The sequence below is a fragment of the Nerophis ophidion genome, linkage group LG28 (assembly GCF_033978795.1).
Source record: "Nerophis ophidion isolate RoL-2023_Sa linkage group LG28, RoL_Noph_v1.0, whole genome shotgun sequence".
Classification (NCBI taxonomy): Eukaryota; Metazoa; Chordata; class Actinopteri; order Syngnathiformes; family Syngnathidae; genus Nerophis; species Nerophis ophidion.
The window spans coordinates 27094696-27119489 of NC_084638.1; the positions used below are offsets into that span (position 1 = coordinate 27094696).

A 24794-nucleotide genomic window follows, 5' to 3' on the forward strand; every position below is an offset into this window, starting at 1 on the left:
AACATTTGTTAAGAAGCTCAACATTGATGGACTACAAACATTTGTTAAGAAGCTCGACATTGATGGACTACAAACATTTGTTAAGAAGCTCAACATTGATGGACTACAAACATTTGTTAAGAAGCTCAACATTGATGGACTACAAACATTTGTTAAGAAGCTCGACATTGATGGACTACAAACATTTGTTAAGAAGCTCAACATTGATGGACTACAAACATTTGTTAAGAAGCTCGACATTGATGGACTACAAACATTTGTTAAGAAGCTCAACATTGATGGACGACAAACATTTGTTAAGAAGCTCGACATTGATGGACTACAAACATTTGTTAAGAAGCTCGACATTGATGGACTACAAACATTTGTTAAGAAGCTCAACATTGATGGACTACAAACATTTGTTAAGAAGCTCAACATTGATGGACTACAAACATTTGTTAAGAAGCTCGACATTGATGGACTACAAACATTTGTTAAGAAGCTCGACATTGATGGACTACAAACATTTGTTAAGAAGCTCGACATTGATGGACTACAAACATTTGTTAAGAAGCTCAACATTGATGGACTACAAACATTTGTTAAGAAGCTCAACATTGATGGACTACAAACATTTGTTGAGAAGCTCAACATTGATGGACTACAAACATTTGTTAAGAAGCTCGACATTGATGGACTACAAACATTTGTTAAGAAGCTCAACATTGATGGACTACAAACATTTGTTAAGAAGCTCGACATTGATGGACTACAAACATTTGTTAAGAAGCTCAACATTGATGGACTACAAACATTTGTTAAGAAGCTCGACATTGATGGACTACAAACATTTGTTAAGAAGCTCAACATTGATGGACTACAAACATTTGTTAAGAAGCTCAACATTGATGGACTACAAACATTTGTTGAGAAGCTCAACATTGATGGACTACAAACATTTGTTAAGAAGCTCAACATTGATGGACTACAAACATTTGTTAAGAAGCTCAACATTGATGGACTACAAACATTTGTTGAGAAGCTCGACATTGATGGACTACAAAAATTTGTTGAGAAGCTTGACATTGATGGACTACAAACATTTGTTAAGAAGCTCAACATTGATGGACTACAAACATTTGTTAAGAAGCTCAACATTGATGGACTACAAACATTTGTTAAGAAGCTCAACATTGATGGACTACAAACATTTGTTAAGAAGCTCAACATTGATGGACTACAAACATTTAAGAAGCTCAACATTGATGGACTACAAACATTTGTTAAGAAGCTCAACATTGATGGACTACAAATATTTGTTAAGAAGCTCAACATTGATGGACTACAAACATTTGTTAAGAAGCTCGACATTGATGGACTACAAACATTTGTTAAGAAGCTCAACATTGATGGACTACAAACATTTGTTAAGAAGCTCAACATTGATGGACTACAAACATTTGTTAAGAAGCTCAACATTGATGGACTACAAACATTTGTTAAGAAGCTCAACAGTGATGGACTACAAACATTTGTTAAGAAGCTCAACATTGATGGACTACAAACATTTGTTAAGAAGCTCGACATTGATGGACTACAAACATTTGTTAAGAAGCTCAACATTGATGGACTACAAACATTTGTTAAGAAGCTCAACATTGATGGACTACAAACATTTGTTAAGAAGCTCGACATTGATGGACTACAAACATTTGTTAAGAAGCTCGACATTGATGGACTACAAACATTTGTTAAGAAGCTCAACATTGATGGACTACAAACATTTGTTAAGAAGCTCAACATTGATGGACTACAAACATTTGTTAAGAAGCTCAACATTGATGGACTACAAACATTTGTTAAGAAGCTCAACATTGATGGACTACAAACATTTGTTAAGAAGCTCAACATTGATGGACTACAAACATTTGTTAAGAAGCTCGACATTGATGGACTACAAACATTTGTTAAGAAGCTCGACATTGATGGACTACAAACATTTGTTAAGAAGCTCAACATTGATGGACTACAAACATTTGTTAAGAAGCTCAACATTGATGGACTACAAACATTTGTTGAGAAGGTCGACATTGATGGACTACAAACATTTGTTGAGAAGCTCGACATTGATGGACTACAAACATTTGTTAAGAAGCTCGACATTGATGGACTACAAACATTTGTTAAGAAGCTCAACATTGATGGACTACAAACATTTGTTGAGAAGCTCGACATTGATGGACTACAAACATTTGTTGAGAAGCTCGACATTGATGGACTACAAACATTTGTTAAGAAGCTCAACATTGATGGACTACAAACATTTGTTAAGAAGCTCAATATTGATGGACTACAAACATTTGTTAAGAAGCTCGACATTGATGGACTACAAACATTTGTTAAGAAGCTCAACATTGATGGACTACAAACATTTGTTAAGAAGCTCAACATTGATGGACTACAAACATTTGTTGAGAAGCTCAACATTGATGGACTACAAACATTTGTTAAGAAGCTCGACATTGATGGACTACAAACATTTGTTGAGAAGCTCGACATTGATGGACTACAAACATTTGTTGAGAAGCTCAACATTGATGGACTACAAACATTTGTTGAGAAGCTCAACATTGATGGACTACAAACATTTGTTGAGAAGCTCGACATTGATGGACTACAAACATTTGTTGAGAAGCTCGACATTGATGGACTACAAAAATTTGTTGAGAAGCTTGACATTGATGGACTACAAACATTTGTTAAGAAGCTCAACATTGATGGACTACAAACATTTGTTAAGAAGCTCAACATTGATGGACTACAAACATTTGTTAAGAAGCTCAACATTGATGGACTACAAACATTTGTTAAGAAGCTCAACATTGATGGACTACAAACATTTGTTAAGAAGCTCAACATTGATGGACTACAAACATTTGTTAAGAAGCTCAACATTGATGGACTACAAACATTTGTTGAGAAGCTCAACATTGATGGACTACAAACATTTGTTAAGAAGCTCAACATTGATGGACTACAAACATTTGTTAAGAAGCTCAACATTGATGGACTACAAACATTTGTTGAGAAGCTCGACATTGATGGACTACAAAAATTTGTTGAGAAGCTTGACATTGATGGACTACAAACATTTGTTAAGAAGCTCAACATTGATGGACTACAAACATTTGTTAAGAAGCTCAACATTGATGGACTACAAACATTTGTTAAGAAGCTCAACATTGATGGACTACAAACATTTGTTAAGAAGCTCAACATTGATGGACTACAAACATTTAAGAAGCTCAACATTGATGGACTACAAACATTTGTTAAGAAGCTCAACATTGATGGACTACAAATATTTGTTAAGAAGCTCAACATTGATGGACTACAAACATTTGTTAAGAAGCTCGACATTGATGGACTACAAACATTTGTTAAGAAGCTCAACATTGATGGACTACAAACATTTGTTAAGAAGCTCAACATTGATGGACTACAAACATTTGTTAAGAAGCTCAACATTGATGGACTACAAACATTTGTTAAGAAGCTCAACAGTGATGGACTACAAACATTTGTTAAGAAGCTCAACATTGATGGACTACAAACATTTGTTAAGAAGCTCGACATTGATGGACTACAAACATTTGTTAAGAAGCTCAACATTGATGGACTACAAACATTTGTTAAGAAGCTCAACATTGATGGACTACAAACATTTGTTAAGAAGCTCAACATTGATGGACTACAAACATTTGTTAAGAAGCTCAACATTGATGGACTACAAACATTTGTTAAGAAGCTCAACATTGATGGACTACAAACATTTGTTAAGAAGCTCAACATTGATGGACTACAAACATTTGTTAAGAAGCTCAACATTGATGGACTACAAACATTTGTTAAGAAGCTCGACATTGATGGACTACAAACATTTGTTAAGAAGCTCGACATTGATGGACTACAAACATTTGTTAAGAAGCTCGACATTGATGGACTACAAACATTTGTTAAGAAGCTCAACATTGATGGACTACAAACATTTGTTAAGAAGCTCAACATTGATGGACTACAAACATTTGTTGAGAAGCTCAACATTGATGGACTACAAACATTTGTTAAGAAGCTCGACATTGATGGACTACAAACATTTGTTAAGAAGCTCAACATTGATGGACTACAAACATTTGTTAAGAAGCTCAACATTGATGGACTACAAACATTTGTTGAGAAGCTCAACATTGATGGACTACAAACATTTGTTGAGAAGCTCGACATTGATGGACTACAAACATTTGTTAAGAAGCTCAACATTGATGGACTACAAACATTTGTTGAGAAGCTCGACATTGATGGACTACAAACATTTGTTGAGAAGCTCGACATTGATGGACTACAAACATTTGTTGAGAAGCTCAACATTGATGGACTACAAACATTTGTTAAGAAGCTCAACATTGACACACAAACAAACAACATGCTCCACAAACAAGTTGCAAGCTGTCACTCACCATGGCTCTGAAGGTGTGGCTAAAAGAGTCGGGGGGGCGGGGCTGAGGCCTTCATGTAGGTGAGCACACCTGCCTGGACTAATTAGGCCTAATTTGGGCCAAACCATGATTGTCAGTAAGTGGGTGTTGAAGAGGGACATTTGAAAGTTGTGTTTTCTAAGCACTGGGTACAAAAATGACTGCTTTACAAATACAAAAGTACAATGTGAATACTTTTTAGAGAGTGATAGTTACTTATGGTGTAAATTACAAAATAACTGATTTCTTAATTCCCCCTGTCAAATTGGTCCCAGCTAGTGGGCGGGGCTATGGGCTTTTTAAGTGGGGAAATGCCATGTGTCTGCCAGTCTGCTGTCTGTCACTGCCAGAGGAGGTCAGGTGTGCCAGTCTGCTGTCTGTCACTGCCAGAGGAGGTCAGGTGTGCCAGTCTGTTGTCTGTCACTGCCAGAGGAGGTCAGGTGTGCCAGTCTGTTGTCTGTCACTGCCAGAGGAGGTCAGCTGTGCCAGTCTGTTGTCTGTCACTGCCAGAGGAGGTCAGCTGTGCCAGTCTGTTGTCTGTCACTGCCAGAGGAGGTCAGCTGTGCCAGTCTGCTGTCTGTCACTGCCAGAGGAGGTCAGGTGTGCCAGTCTGTTGTCTCTCACTGCCAGAGGAGGTCAGCTGTGCCAGTCTGTTGTCTGTCACTGCCAGAGGAGGTCAGCTGTGCCAGTCTGTTGTCTGTCACTGCCAGAGGAGGTCAGGTGTGCCAGTCTGTTGTCTCTCACTGCCAGAGGAGGTCAGCTGTGCCAGTCTGTTGTCTGTCACTGCCAGAGGAGGTCAGCTGTGCCAGTCTGTTGTCTGTCACTGCCAGGGGAGGTCAGGTGTGCCAGTCTGCTGTCTGTCACTGCAAGAGGAGGTCAGGTGTGCCAGTCTGTTGTCTGTCACTGCCAGAGGAGTTCAGGTGTGCCAGTCTGTTGTCTGTCACTGCCAGGGGAGGTCAGGTGTGCCAGTCTGCTGTCTGTCACTGCCAGAGGAGGTCAGGTGTGCCAGTCTGTTGTCTGTCACTGCCAGAGGAGGTCAGCTGTGCCAGTCTGTTGTCTGTCACTGCCAGAGGAGGTCAGCTGTGCCAGTCTGCTGTCTGTCACTGCCAGAGGAGGTCAGGTGTGCCAGTCTGTTGTCTCTCACTGCCAGAGGAGGTCAGCTGTGCCAGTCTGTTGTCTGTCACTGCCAGAGGAGGTCAGGTGTGCCAGTCTGCTGTCTGTCACGGCCAGAGGAGGTCAGGTGTGCCAGTCTGCTGTCTGTCACTGCCAGAGGAGGTCAGGTGTGCCAGTCTGCTGTCTGTCACTGCCAGAGGAGGTCAGGTGTGCCAGTCTGTTGTCTCTCACTGCCAGAGGAGGTCAGGTGTGCCAGTCTGCTGTCTGTCACTGCCAGAGGAGGTCAGGTGTGCCAGTCTGCTGTCTGTCACTGCCAGAGGAGGTCAGGTGTGCCAGTCTGCTGTCTGTCACTGCCAGAGGAGGTCAGGTGTGCCAGTCTGTTGTCTCTCACTGCCAGAGGAGGTCAGGTCTGCCAGTCTGTTGTCTGTCACTGCCAGAGGAGGTCAGGTGTGCCAGTCTGTTGTCTCTCACTGCCAGAGGAGGTCAGGTGTGCCAGTCTGCTGTCTGTCACTGCCAGAGGAGGTCAGGTGTGCCAGTCTGCTGTCTGTCACTGCCAGAGGAGGTCAGGTGTGCCAGTCTGCTGTCTGTCACTGCCAGAGGAGTTCAGGTGTGCCAGTCTGCTGTCTCTCACTGCCAGAGGAGGTCAGGTGTGCCAGTCTGCTGTCTGTCACTGCCAGAGGAGGTCAGGTGTGCCAGTCTGCTGTCTGTCACTGCCAGAGGAGGTCAGGTGTGCCAGTCTGCTGTCTGTCACTGCCAGAGGAGTTCAGGTGTGCCAGTCTGCTGTCTGTCACTGCCAGAGGTGGTCAGGTGTGCCAGTCTGCTGTCTGTCACTGCCAGAGGAGGTCAGGTGTGCCAGTCTGCTGTCGGTCACTGCCAGAGGAGGTCAGGTGTGCCAGTCTGTTGTCTCTCACTGCCAGAGGAGGTCAGCTGTGCCAGTCTGTTGTCTGTCACTGCCAGAGGAGGTCAGCTGTGCCAGTCTGTTGTCTGTCACTGCCAGGGGAGGTCAGGTGTGCCAGTCTGCTGTCTGTCACTGCCAGAGGAGGTCAGGTGTGCCAGTCTGTTGTCTGTCACTGCCAGAGGAGGTCAGCTGTGCCAGTCTGTTGTCTGTCACTGCCAGAGGAGGTCAGCTGTGCCAGTCTGTTGTCTGTCACTGCCAGAGGAGGTCAGCTGTGCCAGTCTGCTGTCTGTCACTGCCAGAGGAGGTCAGGTGTGCCAGTCTGTTGTCTCTCACTGCCAGAGGAGGTCAGCTGTGCCAGTCTGTTGTCTGTCACTGCCAGAGGAGGTCAGGTGTGCCAGTCTGCTGTCTGTCACTGCCAGAGGAGGTCAGGTGTGCCAGTCTGCTGTCTGTCACTGCCAGAGGAGGTCAGGTGTGCCAGTCTGTTGTCTCTCACTGCCAGAGGAGGTCAGGTGTGCCAGTCTGCTGTCTGTCACTGCCAGAGGAGGTCAGGTGTGCCAGTCTGCTGTCTGTCACTGCCAGAGGAGGTCAGGTCTGCCAGTCTGTTGTCTGTCACTGCCAGAGGAGGTCAGGTGTGCCAGTCTGTTGTCTCTCACTGCCAGAGGAGGTCAGCTGTGCCAGTCTGCTGTCTGTCACTGCCAGAGGAGGTCAGGTGTGCCAGTCTGCTGTCTGTCACTGCCAGAGGAGGTCAGGTGTGCCAGTCTGCTGTCTGTCACTGCCAGAGGAGGTCAGGTGTGCCAGTCTGCTGTCTGTCACTGCCAGAGGAGGTCAGGTGTGCCAGTCTGCTGTCTGTCACTGCCAGAGGAGGTCAGGTGTGCCAGTCTGCTGTCTGTCACTGCCAGAGGAGGTCAGGTGTGCCAGTCTGTTGTCTGTCACTGCCAGAGGAGGTCAGGTGTGCCAGTCTGTTGTCTGTCACTGCCAGAGGAGGTCAGGTGTGCCAGTCAGAGGAGGTCAGGTGTGCCAGTCTGCTGTCTGTCACTGCCAGAGGAGGTCAGGTGTGCCAGTCTGCTGTCTGTCACTGCCAGAGGAGGTCAGGTGTGCCAGTCTGTTGTCTGTCACTGCCAGAGGAGGTCAGGTGTGCCAGTCTGTTGTCTGTCACTGCCAGAGGAGGTCAGGTGTGCCAGTCTGTTGTCTGTCACTGCCAGAGGAGGTCAGGTGTGCCAGTCTGCTGTCTGTCACTGCCAGAGTAGGTCAGCTGTGCCAGTCTGCTGTCTGTCACTGCCAGAGGAGGTCAGGTGTGCCAGTCTGCTGTCTGTCACTGCCAGAGGAGGTCAGGTGTGCCAGTCTGCTGTCTGTCACTGCCAGAGGAGGTCAGGTGTGCCAGTCTGCTGTGTGTCACTGCCAGAGGAGGTCAGGTGTGCCAGTCTGCTGTCTGTCACTGCCAGAGGAGGTCAGGTGTGCCAGTCTGCTGTCTGTCACTGCCAGAGGAGGTCAGGTGTGCCAGTCTGTTGTCTGTCACTGCCAGAGGAGGTCAGCTGTGCCAGTCTGCTGTCTGTCACTGCCAGAGGAGGTCAGGTGTGCCAGTCTGCTGTCTGTCACTGCCAGAGGAGGTCAGGTGTGCCAGTCTGCTGTCTGTCACTGCCAGAGGAGGTCAGGTGTGCCAGTCTGCTGTCTGTCACTGCCAGAGGAGGTCAGGTGTGCCAGTCAGAGGAGGTCAGGTGTGCCAGTCTGCTGTCTGTCACTGCATGAGGAGGTCAGGTGTGCCAGTCAGAGGAGGTCAGGTGTGCCAGTCTGCTGTCTGTCACTGCCAGAGGAGGTCAGGTGTGCCAGTCAGAGGAGGTCAGGTGTGCCAGTCTGCTGTCTGTCACTGCATGAGGAGGTCAGGTGTGCCAGTCAGAGGAGGTCAGGTGTGCCAGTCTGTTGTCTGTCACTGCCAGAGGAGGTCAGGTGTGCCAGTCGGCTGTCTGTCACTGCCAGAGGAGGTCAGGTGTGCCAGTCTGCTGTCTGTCACTGCCAGAGGAGGTCAGGTGTGCCAGTCTGTTGTCTCTCACTGCCAGAGGAGGTCAGGTGTGCCAGTCTGCTGTCTGTCACTGCCAGAGGAGGTCAGGTGTGCCAGTCTGCTGTCTGTCACTGCCAGAGGAGGTCAGGTGTGCCAGTCTGCTGTCTGTCACTGCCAGAGGAGGTCAGGTGTGCCAGTCTGTTGTCTCTCACTGCCAGAGGAGGTCAGGTCTGCCAGTCTGTTGTCTGTCACTGCCAGAGGAGGTCAGGTGTGCCAGTCTGTTGTCTCTCACTGCCAGAGGAGGTCAGGTGTGCCAGTCTGCTGTCTGTCACTGCCAGAGGAGGTCAGGTGTGCCAGTCTGCTGTCTGTCACTGCCAGAGGAGGTCAGGTGTGCCAGTCTGCTGTCTGTCACTGCCAGAGGAGTTCAGGTGTGCCAGTCTGCTGTCTCTCACTGCCAGAGGAGGTCAGGTGTGCCAGTCTGCTGTCTGTCACTGCCAGAGGAGGTCAGGTGTGCCAGTCTGCTGTCTGTCACTGCCAGAGGAGGTCAGGTGTGCCAGTCTGCTGTCTGTCACTGCCAGAGGAGTTCAGGTGTGCCAGTCTGCTGTCTGTCACTGCCAGAGGTGGTCAGGTGTGCCAGTCTGCTGTCTGTCACTGCCAGAGGAGGTCAGGTGTGCCAGTCTGCTGTCGGTCACTGCCAGAGGAGGTCAGGTGTGCCAGTCTGTTGTCTCTCACTGCCAGAGGAGGTCAGCTGTGCCAGTCTGTTGTCTGTCACTGCCAGAGGAGGTCAGCTGTGCCAGTCTGTTGTCTGTCACTGCCAGGGGAGGTCAGGTGTGCCAGTCTGCTGTCTGTCACTGCCAGAGGAGGTCAGGTGTGCCAGTCTGTTGTCTGTCACTGCCAGAGGAGGTCAGCTGTGCCAGTCTGTTGTCTGTCACTGCCAGAGGAGGTCAGCTGTGCCAGTCTGTTGTCTGTCACTGCCAGAGGAGGTCAGCTGTGCCAGTCTGCTGTCTGTCACTGCCAGAGGAGGTCAGGTGTGCCAGTCTGTTGTCTCTCACTGCCAGAGGAGGTCAGCTGTGCCAGTCTGTTGTCTGTCACTGCCAGAGGAGGTCAGGTGTGCCAGTCTGCTGTCTGTCACTGCCAGAGGAGGTCAGGTGTGCCAGTCTGCTGTCTGTCACTGCCAGAGGAGGTCAGGTGTGCCAGTCTGTTGTCTCTCACTGCCAGAGGAGGTCAGGTGTGCCAGTCTGCTGTCTGTCACTGCCAGAGGAGGTCAGGTGTGCCAGTCTGCTGTCTGTCACTGCCAGAGGAGGTCAGGTCTGCCAGTCTGTTGTCTGTCACTGCCAGAGGAGGTCAGGTGTGCCAGTCTGTTGTCTCTCACTGCCAGAGGAGGTCAGCTGTGCCAGTCTGCTGTCTGTCACTGCCAGAGGAGGTCAGGTGTGCCAGTCTGCTGTCTGTCACTGCCAGAGGAGGTCAGGTGTGCCAGTCTGCTGTCTGTCACTGCCAGAGGAGGTCAGGTGTGCCAGTCTGCTGTCTGTCACTGCCAGAGGAGGTCAGGTGTGCCAGTCTGCTGTCTGTCACTGCCAGAGGAGGTCAGGTGTGCCAGTCTGCTGTCTGTCACTGCCAGAGGAGGTCAGGTGTGCCAGTCTGCTGTCTGTCACTGCCAGAGGAGGTCAGGTGTGCCAGTCTGTTGTCTGTCACTGCCAGAGGAGGTCAGGTGTGCCAGTCTGTTGTCTGTCACTGCCAGAGGAGGTCAGGTGTGCCAGTCAGAGGAGGTCAGGTGTGCCAGTCTGCTGTCTGTCACTGCCAGAGGAGGTCAGGTGTGCCAGTCTGCTGTCTGTCACTGCCAGAGGAGGTCAGGTGTGCCAGTCAGAGGAGGTCAGGTGTGCCAGTCTGCTGTCTGTCACTGCCAGAGGAGGTCAGGTGTGCCAGTCTGTTGTCTGTCACTGCCAGAGGAGGTCAGGTGTGCCAGTCTGTTGTCTGTCACTGCCAGAGGAGGTCAGGTGTGCCAGTCTGTTGTCTGTCACTGCCAGAGGAGGTCAGGTGTGCCAGTCTGCTGTCTGTCACTGCCAGAGTAGGTCAGCTGTGCCAGTCTGCTGTCTGTCACTGCCAGAGGAGGTCAGGTGTGCCAGTCTGCTGTCTGTCACTGCCAGAGGAGGTCAGGTGTGCCAGTCTGCTGTCTGTCACTGCCAGAGGAGGTCAGGTGTGCCAGTCTGCTGTGTGTCACTGCCAGAGGAGGTCAGGTGTGCCAGTCTGCTGTCTGTCACTGCCAGAGGAGGTCAGGTGTGCCAGTCTGCTGTCTGTCACTGCCAGAGGAGGTCAGGTGTGCCAGTCTGTTGTCTGTCACTGCCAGAGGAGGTCAGCTGTGCCAGTCTGCTGTCTGTCACTGCCAGAGGAGGTCAGGTGTGCCAGTCTGCTGTCTGTCACTGCCAGAGGAGGTCAGGTGTGCCAGTCTGCTGTCTGTCACTGCCAGAGGAGGTCAGCTGTGCCAGTCTGCTGTCTGTCACTGCCAGAGGAGGTCAGGTGTGCCAGTCTGCTGTCTGTCACTGCCAGAGGAGGTCAGGTGTGCCAGTCTGCTGTCTGTCACTGCCAGAGGAGGTCAGGTGTGCCAGTCTGCTGTCTGTCACTGCCAGAGGAGGTCAGGTGTGCCAGTCAGAGGAGGTCAGGTGTGCCAGTCTGCTGTCTGTCACTGCATGAGGAGGTCAGGTGTGCCAGTCAGAGGAGGTCAGGTGTGCCAGTCTGCTGTCTGTCACTGCCAGAGGAGGTCAGGTGTGCCAGTCAGAGGAGGTCAGGTGTGCCAGTCTGCTGTCTGTCACTGCATGAGGAGGTCAGGTGTGCCAGTCAGAGGAGGTCAGGTGTGCCAGTCTGTTGTCTGTCACTGCCAGAGGAGGTCAGGTGTGCCAGTCGGCTGTCTGTCACTGCCAGAGGAGGTCAGGTGTGCCAGTCTGCTGTCTGTCACTGCCAGAAGAGATTGTCTGTCCTGACCAAGAGTTTCGAGGTTCATACATCAAACCAACTACTGAGATTGTGGGTGCTTGGTCTTTCTGTTGTTGTGCACCTCTTGACACTTTTTGGGATTTTAAGTAAATGTTTGTAAACTGTTACCACTGCGTGCCTTGCCATCCTTGATTTAAAGTCCAGTTTGCAAAGGTTACATGACCTTCACCTGAGGCGGGGGGGTGACATTGAGGTACCTGAACCTTGTGGAAAAAAGCCTCATGAGAAATACCAGGATGGCTTTGGTCTACGTGACTTAGTGATTTATTGGTTGTTCGAGGAGAAGAGAAAAGCCCGAATCCAGGTAGGCTAGCTTGTCCTTGACTGGGCTCAGAAAATCTCCACCTAAATCTTGACCTATAAGTATTGGCTCCGGCACTTTACGGCATCTTCCTCACAGCGAAAGTGCAAGAAGCCTTTAAAGCCAACAATGAGAACGTTTGGATCCGGCATCGCATTGATTGCAAACTACTTAAGATCGCCCGTCTCAGAACCAAGACAAAGGTCCAAAAAGAATGGGTCATGTCCGCAGATGATTGCGTAATGGCCGCTGACACAGACTGGGACTTGCAGCACCTTACTGATTGCTTGGCAAAAGCCACAATGAAATATGGATTTACCATCAGTGTGAAGAAGACAAGTCTGGCACAACCAATGCTTTTATTAACCTGAATGGAAAAGGTCTCAACTCTGTTCAATCATCCATCCATCCATCCATCCATCTTCTTACGCTTATCCAAGGTCAGATCGCGGGGGCAGCAGCCTAAGCAGGGAAACCCAGACTTCCCCCCCCCACAGCCACTTGGCCCAGCTCCTCCCGGGGGATCCCGAGGCGTTCCCAGGCCAGCCGGATGACATAGTCTTCCCAACGTGTCCTGGGTCTTCCCCGTGGCCTCCTACCGGTCGGACGTGCCCTAAACACCTCCCTAGGGAGGCGCTCGGGTGGCATCCTGACCATTTGCCCGAACCACCTCATCTGGCTCCTCTCCATGTGGAGGAGCAGCGGCTTTACTTTGAGTTCCTCCCGGATGACAGAACTTCTCACCCTATCTCTAAGGGAGAGACCCGCCACCCGGTGGGAGAAAGTCATTTGGGCCGCTTGTACCCGTGATCTTATCCTTTCGGTCATAACCCAAAGCTAATGACCATAGGTGAGGATGGGAACGTAGATCGACCGGTAAATTGAGAGCTTTGCCTTCCGGCTCAGCTCCTTCTTCACCACAACAGATCGATACAACGTCCGAATTACTGAAGACGCCGCACCGATCCGCCTGTCGTCCTCACCATCCACTCTTCCCTCACCCGTGAACAAGACTCCCAAGTACTTGAACTCCTCCACTTGGGGCAGGGTCTCCTCCCCAACCCGGAGATGGCACTCCACCCTTTTCCGGGCGAGAACCACGGGCGAGAACCACGGACTGGGACATGGAGGTGCTGATCCTCGTCCCAGTCACTTCACACTTGGCTGCGAACCGAACTGTTTAATCGTTCAACTACCATATTTTTCAGACCATAGGGGCACCGAAATATAAGCCGCACTCCGGATGAGCAGGACTATTCATGTCTATTTTCATACGAACGGTGCACTAGTGTATAAGACGCATCAACGGAGTCATATTATTAATTTTCTAGATGTAAAAGACTTCCTTGTGGTTTACATAACATGTAATGGTGCTTATTTGCTCAAAATGTTGCATAGATGATGTTTTACAAACCATTTTTAGTCACTTTCTGACTTGTGGGCGGTCTTATTTACGTGGCTCACCTTCGGCAGCGTCTTCTCACCGTCATCTTTTTTGTAGCGGTGTAGCGTGCAAGGACGGGAGTGGAAGAAGTGTCAAAAGATGGAGCTAAATGTTTTAATGACATTCACACTTTACTTCAATCAATAACTGAGCAGCATCTCCTCACCCGTGGCTCACTAGTGCAACAACAACACCCGCAAACCATCCGGAAATCTCCAATAACTAAAGTTCCGTGGGTGAATTATGTAGAGCAACTACACCGGTAGTTATTAGCGCTTCCATAGCGAGATTACTGACAGATATAAGTTACAACTTTACACTACTTTATATTAGAAATGGCAAGAGTGGAGAACGAATGTCACATAAGAAGATAGAGAAAAACAAGAACTTTATCGACAACGGTGTCCTCACAGACTACAATGGAGGAGGCCCGCACATTTTCAGGACTTATGCAGATCCCAAATACACATCAGCAGGTACCAGAAGGTAAGAAAAGTTGCTTTTGCATAAAACTGCGAAACAAAACCCCAGATAATATGTCTGCTACTGCAGTGTTTTTCAACCCTTTCTTGAGCCAAGGCACATTTTTTTGTTGAAAAAAATGCGGAGGCACACCACCCGCAGAAATCATTCAAAAACCAAACTCAGTTGACAGTAAAAAGTGGTTGTGGCAATTGTTGGATATGACTTTAAAGCATAAGCAAACATGCATGACTATAGCTCTTGTCTCAAAGTAGGTGTACTGTCACCACCTGTCACATCACACCCTGACTTATTTGCACTTTTTTGCTCTTTTCCTGTGTGTAGTGTTTTGCTCTCCTATTTAGGTGGCGTTTCCTCTTTTTTTGGTATTTCCCTGTAGCAGTTTCATGTCTTCCTTTGAGCGATATTCCCCGCACCGACTTTGTTTTATCCTTCTTTGTGGGGACATTGTTGATTGCCATGTCAAGTTCGGATGTACGCTGTCTTTGCTCCACAGTAAGTCTTTGCTGTCGTCCAGCATTCTGTTTTTGTTTACTTTTTCGCCAGTTCAGTCTTAGTTTGCTTCTGCATAGCCTTCCCTAAGCTTCAATGCCTTTTCTTAGTGGCACTCACCTTTTGTGTTTTTTTGGGTTTAATCATAAGATACTTTTTTACCTGCACACTGCCTCCTGCTGTTTCCGTCATCTACAAAGCAATTAGCTCCCGGCTGCCACCTACCGATACGAAAGAGTATTTTTTGGGGTTTAATCATAAGATACTTTTTTACCTGCACACTGCCTCCCGCTGTTTCCGTCATCTACAAAGCAATTAGCTCCCGGCTGCCACCTACCGATACGAAAGAGTATTACACGGTTACCTCTGCCGACACGCAACAACACGTCATTTGCAGACGATAATTACTGGTTTGCAAAAAAATATTTTTTACCCAAAAAGGTGGAATGACATCATCTCCCACGGCACAGCAGACTGTATCTCACGGTACACTAGTGCTGAAAGCTGCCGTTTTGTGGTCCTTATAAACACACCATAGTAATACTCGCGTGTTGAAGCACGGTACGTCTGACTATGGAGGCCGTAATGCTCCGACCATGCATCAAGCGGTGTGGCTTCTTAGCTTACCAAAGTCGGACTAAAATATTTGGACGGATTTTTGATCACCGTGTTCTATATTCTCAATAAAACATTTCAAGTTTTGGTGTAGTTAACTGCAAGTCTACTCGTTTGTCTTGAGTGACTGCCATCTACTGGTCACACTTATCATTACACCATGTCACTAATCAAACAGCTTGGAGGTCAGAGAGCACAATGCACCTCATAGTGCGAGATATAAGGTACCTAAAGAGCAGTCTGTCCACTAGCACCACCATAGATAACAAATCGACTACCAAGGGCCAAGTGAAATTACACGGCGGGCCATATTTGTCCCGCAGGCCAGAGTTTGACACCCATGCTATACACCCTTTAAATAAACATTCTTTCATAATTGTACATTTGTTCACTTTCATGCATGTCTTGTTTTTAATGTCTTGCATGAACTTGCCCCGCCTCTGAAGGGTTTTGTTACCTAAATGTGGGATTGGAACCCACCTTAGAGAAACAGTGCTCAGTCAGAGCTACTTTTTATTGGAACTCGGACTCGCAGTCCTTACAATATTGAACATGAGGCTGAAGAAGTGAATGAAACTTAAGTCTGTGACCAAGTGTAGGAGTTAGTTGTGTTACCTGCCTGCGGGGAACAGGTTAGCAGTTGTGCTAATCTGTCATATCTGTATACTGTTGCAGATGTTCATCAACTGCTTATTGCTTGTTGTTTTTATTACATTATGGGGGGGCAATAAAGTCATGCTGATTCTGATATGGACAAATAAATAAGAATAAAAACTTTATAGTTTTGTCTTTTTATATCCCAGAATGCTACTAATGTCTCTAGAGTCTTCTAGGTTAAATACCTAAATGTGTTCTAGGTGGAGCTGTTTTTAAACAGTAAGGGTTCCTCCAGTTTGACAAAAGGTAGGGGGACCTACCAACTTTCTAGTGTGAAGTACCTTTCCCGAGGCAGACTGACGCGAGGTTGCTTGGGACATCTTTTGCTTAGCGTGAACAACTTCCTGACGATCTTCTGAGCTTTGGCCTGAAGCAGAGCCGCACCGGACCGCAGCTGGGCGTAGCGCTTCTGGAGGGACACGTCTGCAGACCAGTGTTTGGCCACGGTGGAGACATTCAAGAACCTGTCGGCCGGCAAGCGCTTCAGGAAGCCTTTGAATTCATCTGGAAGACAAACAGGAAGGAAAGAAAGATGATGTCATCTAAATGAGTAATGTGGAATTAATTAGCCGTACTGTAAGAAGATTCACACATTTGCATTTCATCCCTGGTGCACCACACGGATAATGGCTGGGGAGCCGAGTGCAGAATTAGAATATAGCCTGAGAAAAGCCGTAAAAACCATTGAAATAAAGTAAACACCTGCCTGCTCATTTATCTCCCCACACGAGCTCTCCATTCGTCATTAACACCACCTCTATTCCCACACAGATCTGATACAAATAGTCCAATTAGAGGACCACCAACAACTGAAAGTAGCGCCGATAGGCCAACACTTACAGCCTTGGACCAGTTGAGAGCCAAAAAAAACAACATTAAAGGTGAAGTGAAGTGAATTTTATTTATTTAAGCACCGGGAGCTGGTGGGTAAAGTGTCTTGCCCAAGGACACAACGGCAGTGACCAGCGGGGATCGAACCCGGAACCCTCAAGTTGCTGGCACCACACCGCCCCCTATTTATAATGCCAGTGACAGTTCAGTTGGAAAATTGCCTCTTAAAAGACGACAATGTCTGCTTGGTAAAATAAAAACCAGGACTACGACCACAGACTCGCAACTAAAATGGCGACTATAAAGTTTGTCTTCACAGTAGAGGACGAAGCCCACTTCGGATTTTGGTTAGATCGTTTTAGGAAGTCCTTCACATTACAAAAAATGTGATGTACAATATGGTTTCAATTTATATATATAGTACAGTACAGAAATATCAAATCTCCTCTCTGAGCTGTCCCCACATAGCGGTAGAGAAGTTTGAGTGTCCCAATGATCCTAGGAGCTATGATGTCCGGGGGTTTTTATGCCCCCTGGTAGGCTCTCCCAAGACAAGGTCCTAGGTGAGGGATCAGACAAAGAGCAGCTCAAAGACTTCTATGGAACTACAACAACCAAGACTCCGTTTTCCCTCGCCCAGACGTGGGGTACAATGGCGAGCCCCTGCCCTGGTAGCCGGGAGTGTCCCCATAGGGCCCGAAGAGGCAACGTGGGTCACCCCTCCAATGGGCTCACCACTCATGGTATGGGCCCTTGAGTTCGGGTGCAGTGTGAGCTGGGCGGCAGGGCACTTGGCGGTCCGATCCTGGGCTACAGAAGCTAGCTCTTGGGACGTGGAACGTCACCTCGCTGGGGGGTAAGGAGCCTGAGCTAGTGCACGAGGTGGAGAATTCCGGCTAGATATCCGCCGTCAGTGTGTGAATGGACGAATGTGGAAATACTATCAAAGCGCTTTGGACTCCTTAAAAAGGGGTAGAAAAGCGCTATTCAAGTACAACCCATTTTACCATTTACCATTTAGATATAGTCGGACTCACTTCGACGCACAGCAAGGGCTCTGGAACCAGTTCTCTCGAGAGGGACTGGACTCTCTTCCACTCTGGCGTTGCCGGCAGTGAGAGGCGACGGGCTGGGGTGGCAATTCTTGTTGCCCCCCGGCTTAAAGCCTGCACGTTGGAGTTCAACCCAGTGGACCAGAGGGTTGCCTCCCTCTGCCTTTGGGTTGGGGGACAGGTCCTGACTGTTGTTTGTGCTTACGCACCAAACAGCAGTTCAGAGTACCCACCCTTTTTGGGTACCTTTGAGGGAGTACTGGAAAGTTCTCCCCCGGGTGATTCCCTTGTCCTACTGGGGACTTCAACGGTCATGTTGGCAATGACAGTGAAACCTGGAGAGGCGTGATTGGGAAGAATGGTCGCCCCGATCTGAACCCGAGTGGTGTTTTGTTATTGGACTTTTGTGCTGGTCACAGATTGTCCATAACAAACACCATGTTCAAACATAAGGGTGTCCATATGTGCACTTGGCACCAGGACACCCTAGGCCGCAGTTCCATGATCGACTTTGTAGTTGTGTCATCGGATTTGCGGCCTCATGTTTTGGACACTCGGGTGAAGAGAGGGGCGGAGCTTTCTAGCGATCACCACCTGGTGGTGAGTTGGCTGCGATGGTTTGTCTTGGAAGTTTCACCTATAAGCCATAACTACATGTCTAATTCTAAGTCAAACTAGATGGGACTGATCTAAGTCCAAGACTAGATGTGACTGATCTAAGTCCAAGACTAGATGTGACCGATCTAAGTCTAAGACTAGATGTGACCGATCTAAGTTTAAGATTAGATGTGACCAGTCTAAGTCCAAGACTAGATCTTCTAAGACTAAGCAAACAGTCCAGTTGTGATGATGGAATGCCATGTTATTTATTACTTGACATTTCAATTGTGTGTAGCATTAAAAACTGTTACTCTTGTCCACTTCCTTTCAGGCTCTCGTTGGCAAAAGGAAGCCAACCAATGAGCTTGTGGGCGATTTAAGCCCCTCCCCAATTTTCTAGTGACTGTCTGGATGTTTTATGGTAAAAAACAAAACAAACAAAAGCTTTTAATTCTGCTCTAGAATCAAATGATTGAGAGCCCAGATAAAAACTGTTCAGTTGGGTCCTCAAAGTGTGCAGAAAGTATGGACTCATCATCAAATCACACCTGTTCTGCTCTCACCAGGTGGTCACAATGATGTCACACACCTGTGCTCCTCTCACCAGGTGGTCACAATGATGTCACACACCTGTTCTGCTCTCACCAGGTGGTCACAATGATGTCACACACCTGTGCTGCTCTCACCAGGTGGTCACAATGATGTCACACACCTGTGCTGCTCTCACCAGGTGGTCACAATGATGTCACACACCTGTTCTGCTCTCACCAGGTGGTCACAATGATGTCAAACACCTGTGCTGCTCTCACCAGGTGGTCACAATGATGTCACACACCTGTGCTCCTCTCACCAGGTGGTCACAATGATGTCATACACCTGTTCTGCTCTCACCAGGTGGTCACAATGATGTCACACACCTGTTCTGCTCTCACCAGGTGGTCACAATGATGTCAAACACCTGTGCTGCTCTCACCAGGTGGTCACAATGATGTCACACACCTGTGCTCCTCTCACCAGGTGGTCACAATGATGTCATACACCTGTTCTGCTCTCACCAGGTGGTCACAATGATGTCACACACCTGTGCTCCTCTCACCAGGTGGTCACAATGATGTCATACACCTGTTCTGCTCTCACCAGGTGGTCACAATGATGTCACACACCTGTTCTGCTCTCACCAGGTGGTCACAATGATGTCACACACCTGTGCTGCTCTCCCCAGGTGGTCACAGTGATGTCACACACCTGTTCTGCTCTCACCAGGTGGTCACAATGATGTCACACACCTGTTCTGCTCTCACCAGGTGGTCACAATGATGTCACACACCTGTTCTGCTCTCACCAGGTGGTCACAGTGATGTCACACACCTGTTCTGCTCTCACCAGGTGGTCACAATGATGTCACACACCTGTTCTGCTCTCACCAGGTGGTCACAATGATGTCACACACCTGTGCTGCTCTCACCAGGTGGTCACAATGATGTCACACACCTGTGCTCCTCTCACCAGGTGGTCACAATGATGTCACACACCTGTGCTGCTCTCACCAGGTGGTCACAATGATGTCACACACCTGTTCTGCTCTCACCAGGTGGTCACAATGATGTCACACACCTGTTCTGCTCTCACCAGGTGGTCACAATGATGTCACACACCTGTTCTGCTCTCACCAGGTGGTCACAATGATGTCACACACCTGTGCTGCTCTCACCAGGTGGTCACAATGATGTCACACACCTGTGCTGCTCTCACCAGGTGGTCACAATGATGTCACACACCTGTGCTGCTCTCACCAGGTGGTCACAATGATGTCACACACCTGTTCTGCTCTCACCAGGTGGTCACAATGATGTCACACACCTGTTCTGCTCTCACCAGGTGGTCACAATGATGTCACACACCTGTTCTGCTCTCACCAGGTGGTCACAATGATGTCAAACACCTGTGCAATGATGTCACACACCTGTGCTGCTTCGTCAGGTGATGATGATGAACTCTCAGCTTGGTACGGACCCATTAGACAAGTACACAAGTCCAATCTTCTCATGATAGCTCACACACCTGGACTTCTTGCAACTTTTTAACACTCAAATACATCACACACACACACACACACACACACACACACACACACACACACACACACACACACACACACACACACACACACACACACACACACACACACACACACACACACAGGTAGTCTGAGGTAGTTAGAGGCACTCAGAGTTAGTCAGATGTAGTTTGAGGTTGTCAGAGGTAGTTAGAGTTAGTCTGAGGTAGTCAGAGGTAGTTTGAGGTAGTCAGAGTTAGTCTGAGGTAGTCAGAGTTGGTTAGAGTTAGTTAGAGTTAGTTAGAGGTAGTTAGAGATGGTAGAGTGTGTGAAGTCCCGGGCATTGCCATCAGAGTGGATGATGAGTACTACCTGAGTCCATAAAGTCCTGGTTGAAAGTGTTCCAGGCGTGTTTGCTTTGCTGCAGGTTGTCCTCCATGACACTGATGTCTGCCAAGGGACAGTTGCATTGTGGGTAGCCGGGAGCGCATCGACACCAGCAGTCGTTGTTGCGGCACAGGAAGTCACCCTCCGAGTTGCACGCCACGTAGCTCAGGGCCGCCTCCACGAAGCGAGTTCGCAGGAACTCTGGCAGGACATCCTGCAAACCTGCACGCATGACATCATCATCATCATCATTATTGTTATCAATATTACTATTCATATTTGGACCTCAGGAAGAGTCAGCAGCTGTTTTAAAATGACATCATCATCATCATCATCATCATCATCATTATTGTTATTAATATTACTATTCATATTTGGACCTCTGGACGAGTCAGCAGCTGTTTTAAAATGAGTTATTTTATGACAATAGTACAGCTTGGCATTTTTGGGAGGTCTCAAGTAGCTAACAAATACAAAAGTGTGTGTGTGTGTGTGTGTGTGTGTTTGTTGTCTTCATGCTATGTTGTTGTTGTCTTCATGCTATGTTGTTATTGTCTTCATGCTATGTTGTTGTTGTCTTCATGCTATGTTGTTATTGTCTTCATGCTATGTTGTTATTGTCTTCATGCTATGTTGTTATTGTCTTCATGCTATGTTGTTGTTGTCTTCATGCTATGTTGTTATTGTCTTCATGCTATGTTGTTATTGTCTTCATGCTATGTTGTTATTATCTTCATGCTATGTTGTTATTGTCTTCATGCTATGTTGTTATTATCTTTATGCTATGTTGTTATTGTCTTCATGCTATGTTGTTATTGTCTTCACGCTATGTTGTTATTGTCTTTATGCTATGTTGTTATTGTCTTCATGCTATGTTGTTATTGTCTTCATGCTATGTTGTTGTTGTCTTCATGCTATGTTGTTATTGTCTTCATGCTATGTTGTTATTGTCTTCATGCTATGTTGTTATTGTCTTCATGCTATGTTGTTATTGTCTTCATGCTATGTTGTTATTGTCTTCATGCTATGTTGTTATTGTCTTCATGCTATGTTGTTGTTGTCTTCATGCTATGTTGTTGTTGTCTTCATGCTATGTTGTTATTGTCTTCATGCTATGTTGTTATTGTCTTCATGCTATGTTGTTATTGTCTTCACGCTATGTTGTTATTGTCTTCACGCTATGTTGTTATTGTCTTCACGCTATGTTGTTATTGTCTTCACGCTATGTTGTTATTGTCTTCACGCTATGTTGTTATTGTCTTCATGCTATGTTGTTATTGTCTTCATGCTATGTTGTTGTTGTCTTCATGCTATGTTGTTATTGTCTTCATGCTATGTTGTTATTGTCTTCATGCTATGTTGTTATTATCTTTATGCTATGTTGTTATTGTCTTCATGCTATGTTGTTATTGTCTTCACGCTATGTTGTTATTGTCTTTATGCTATGTTGTTGTTGTCTTCATGCTACGTTGTTATTGTCTTCATGCTATGTTGTTATTGTCTTCATGCTATGTTGTTATTATCTTTATGCTATGTTGTTATTGTCTTCATGCTATGTTGTTATTGTCTTCATGCTATGTTGTTATTGTCTTCATGCTATGTTGTTATTGTCTTCATGCTATGTTGTTGTCTTCATGCTATGTTGTTATTGTCTTCATGCTATGTTGTTATTGTCTTCATGCTATGTTGTTATTATCTTTATGCTATGTTGTTATTGTTTTCATGCTATGTTGTTATTGTCTTCACGCTATGTTGTTATTGTCTTTATGCTATGTTGTGATTGTCTTTGCTATGTTGTTGTTGTATTCATGCTATGTTGTTATTGTCTTCATGCTATGTTGTTATTATCTTTATGCTATGTTGTTATTGTCTTCATGCTATGTTGTTATTGTCTTCATGCTATGTTGTTATCGTCTTCATGCTATGTTGTTGTTGTCTTCATGCTATGTTGTTTTTGTCTTCATGCTATGTTGTTATTGTCTTTATGCTATGTTGTTATTGTCTTCATTCTATGTTGTTATTGTCTTCATGCTATGTTGTTATTGTCTTTATGCTATGTTGTTATTGTCTTCATTCTATGTTGTTATTGTCTTCATGCTATGTTGTTATTGTCTTTATGCTATGTTGTTATTGTCTTTATGCTATGTTGTTATTGTCTTGAGACGACGACAACAACAGCAACACAACAATACCAACAACAACAACAATAGAACAACATCATCAAATAGGATATGTACAAGTATGATAGTAAAAGTGAAAGCAAAGAAGCAGTTAGCAAAATAAATAATAATACAGAAATGACAATGAGCATTATTACACTACAAATGGATCAATACAAATACCAATAGAAATATCACTATTGATAATGAATGATACCAATAATCGACCTCTATCATCAACAATCCAGTTGTTCAAATGCAACAGTCCTAATTTCCCCTCGGAGAATCATTCAAGTATTTCTGATTCTGATTGTGAACACAAATATGTCATGAGAAATACAAAAGAAAGCAGAAAAGATGGAGGGGAAGAAAGAGAAGCAACCTGTGTTCACCTTGTAGATTGTTATAGTAACATTCGGTCAAGCTTTGTCAGTGTGTCGTTATTTGCAACGTTAATATATGTTTCATGAAATGTGATTATATGTGAATTTGTGTATATGTATGTATGTATACATGTATGTATACATGTAAGCATGTATGTATGTATATGTGTATGGTCTATACGATGTTTAGTGACATGCTTCATTATGTTCTGTTGCTAGGCAACAGCACTAGGAGAGAAGAAGTGAAAGATGCTAACATGTGAGAGTGTCGCCACGCCGCATGTTCGATTCCACACAAACACTTGCAGGATCTGCAGAACAAATTGCACTTTTCATTTTCAGCAATTTGAAGCTCTTAGACCTCCCCATGGAGACTACTTATCTGTAATTGGTGTGTGTGTGTGTGTATGTGTGTGTGTGATCAAAATGTGTTTTAAGCCAGTTAAAGTGCGGAGTACAGGATGTAGTCTAGGCTCGAGACGCAGGTTTAGATAGCTCAGCTTCTTGCACTCACTCTTTTTCTTTGAGTACACTTCATTACATCAAACACACACACTGACAAGGTGTTGTTGTTCCGTTGCAACACACACACACTAGAAATGTACGGCTCATGATGCACTTTAATGGAAACACCTACACGTCGCAAATGTACTTTAATCGGAATTTTAGAAGGAAGGCTTTTATTTAGCAAAAAAAAAAAAAAAACTGCAATGAAACACAGCTAGTGCCGTTGTGTCTTTGGGCAAGGCACAGGGTAGGAATGTCTGGTGTAACATTCAGTATTTGAATGCAACTTGGCGCTGGTCAGAGACATGCAACGAGCGAGTTTGACCACAAGATGGTGGTGTTTGTAGAAACAGTAAGTCAAAGAAAGGGTACTCAGGGGTACTTTAAAGCGAGGGAAGACTATATATCTGTATGATACCCTTTAAAGCAAGGGAAGACTATACATCTGTATGAAGCTACGGCATCTCATCAAATCACATTTGTGATGGGAGTAGACGTCGCATTGTGCTCTAGGGAACCTGGTATCACTTAGCACCGTGCTCTAGGGAACCTGGTATCATGTAGCATTGTGCTCTAAGGAACCTGGTATCATGTAGCATTGTGCTCTAAGGAACCTGGTATCATGTAGCATTGTGCTCTAAGGAACCTGGTATCATGTAGTATTGTGCTCTAAGGAACCTGGTATCACTATCATCAATAAATACCATTTTTTTCTTTTAGTCGGGACTACCCACGGACCAAATTTTGGACTCTGCCTAGGAGACCCAGTAACAAGCGGTAGAGAATGGATTGTAGGATGGGCGAAAAAGGACAGATTAAAAAAATGTATAATCAAAAAGTAAATAAATACAATTTCCATTTACTTTTTAGCCAAGACTACTCGCGGGCCGGATTTTGGACGCTGGAGTGCCGTGTCTGGTTATGAGACTCAGTAACAAGCAGTAGAAAATGGATTGATGGATGGGTGAAAAAGAACAGATTAAAAAGTTATAATAAAAAAATAATAATAATAAAAAAAAATTTTTTTTTTTTTTTTTTTTTACATGGTGCTACCCGCGGGCAGGATTTTGTACGCTGGCGGGCCGTATCTGGCTTGCGGGCCGTGGTTTGGGGACCCCTGGTGTAGATAATGGTCAGAGTTAGCTTCTTTCATTACTACAGAATTCCCATATTTTGACAGTAGTTTGTAAAAACGAGGTCGATGATTGAATCGCGCGTTTTTCCGATTGTCATTGGTTCCTTGGTTCGTCGGTTAAGACCCAGTTTAGAGACAAAGGCCTTGAGAGATTTGGATGTACGCTTCTTCCAGTCCAGA

The 24794-nt window shown here is 46.3% G+C and overlaps 1 protein-coding gene across 4 annotated transcripts in view; it reads right to left on the reverse strand.

Moving 5' to 3' along the window:
* The window catches only part of LOC133545263 (BMP/retinoic acid-inducible neural-specific protein 3-like), a 1164151-nt gene that overhangs the window by 27775 nt on the left and 1111582 nt on the right, over positions 1–24794 (reverse strand). For all 4 annotated transcript variants that reach the window (XM_061890672.1, XM_061890669.1, XM_061890671.1 and 1 more), the window contains exons 6-7: positions 20416–20652; positions 15786–16008 (exon numbers count right to left, since the gene is read on the reverse strand). In XM_061890672.1, coding sequence (XP_061746656.1) covers positions 15786–16008; positions 20416–20652 — 460 coding nt within the window. The remainder of the gene's footprint in view (positions 1–15785; positions 16009–20415; positions 20653–24794) is intronic.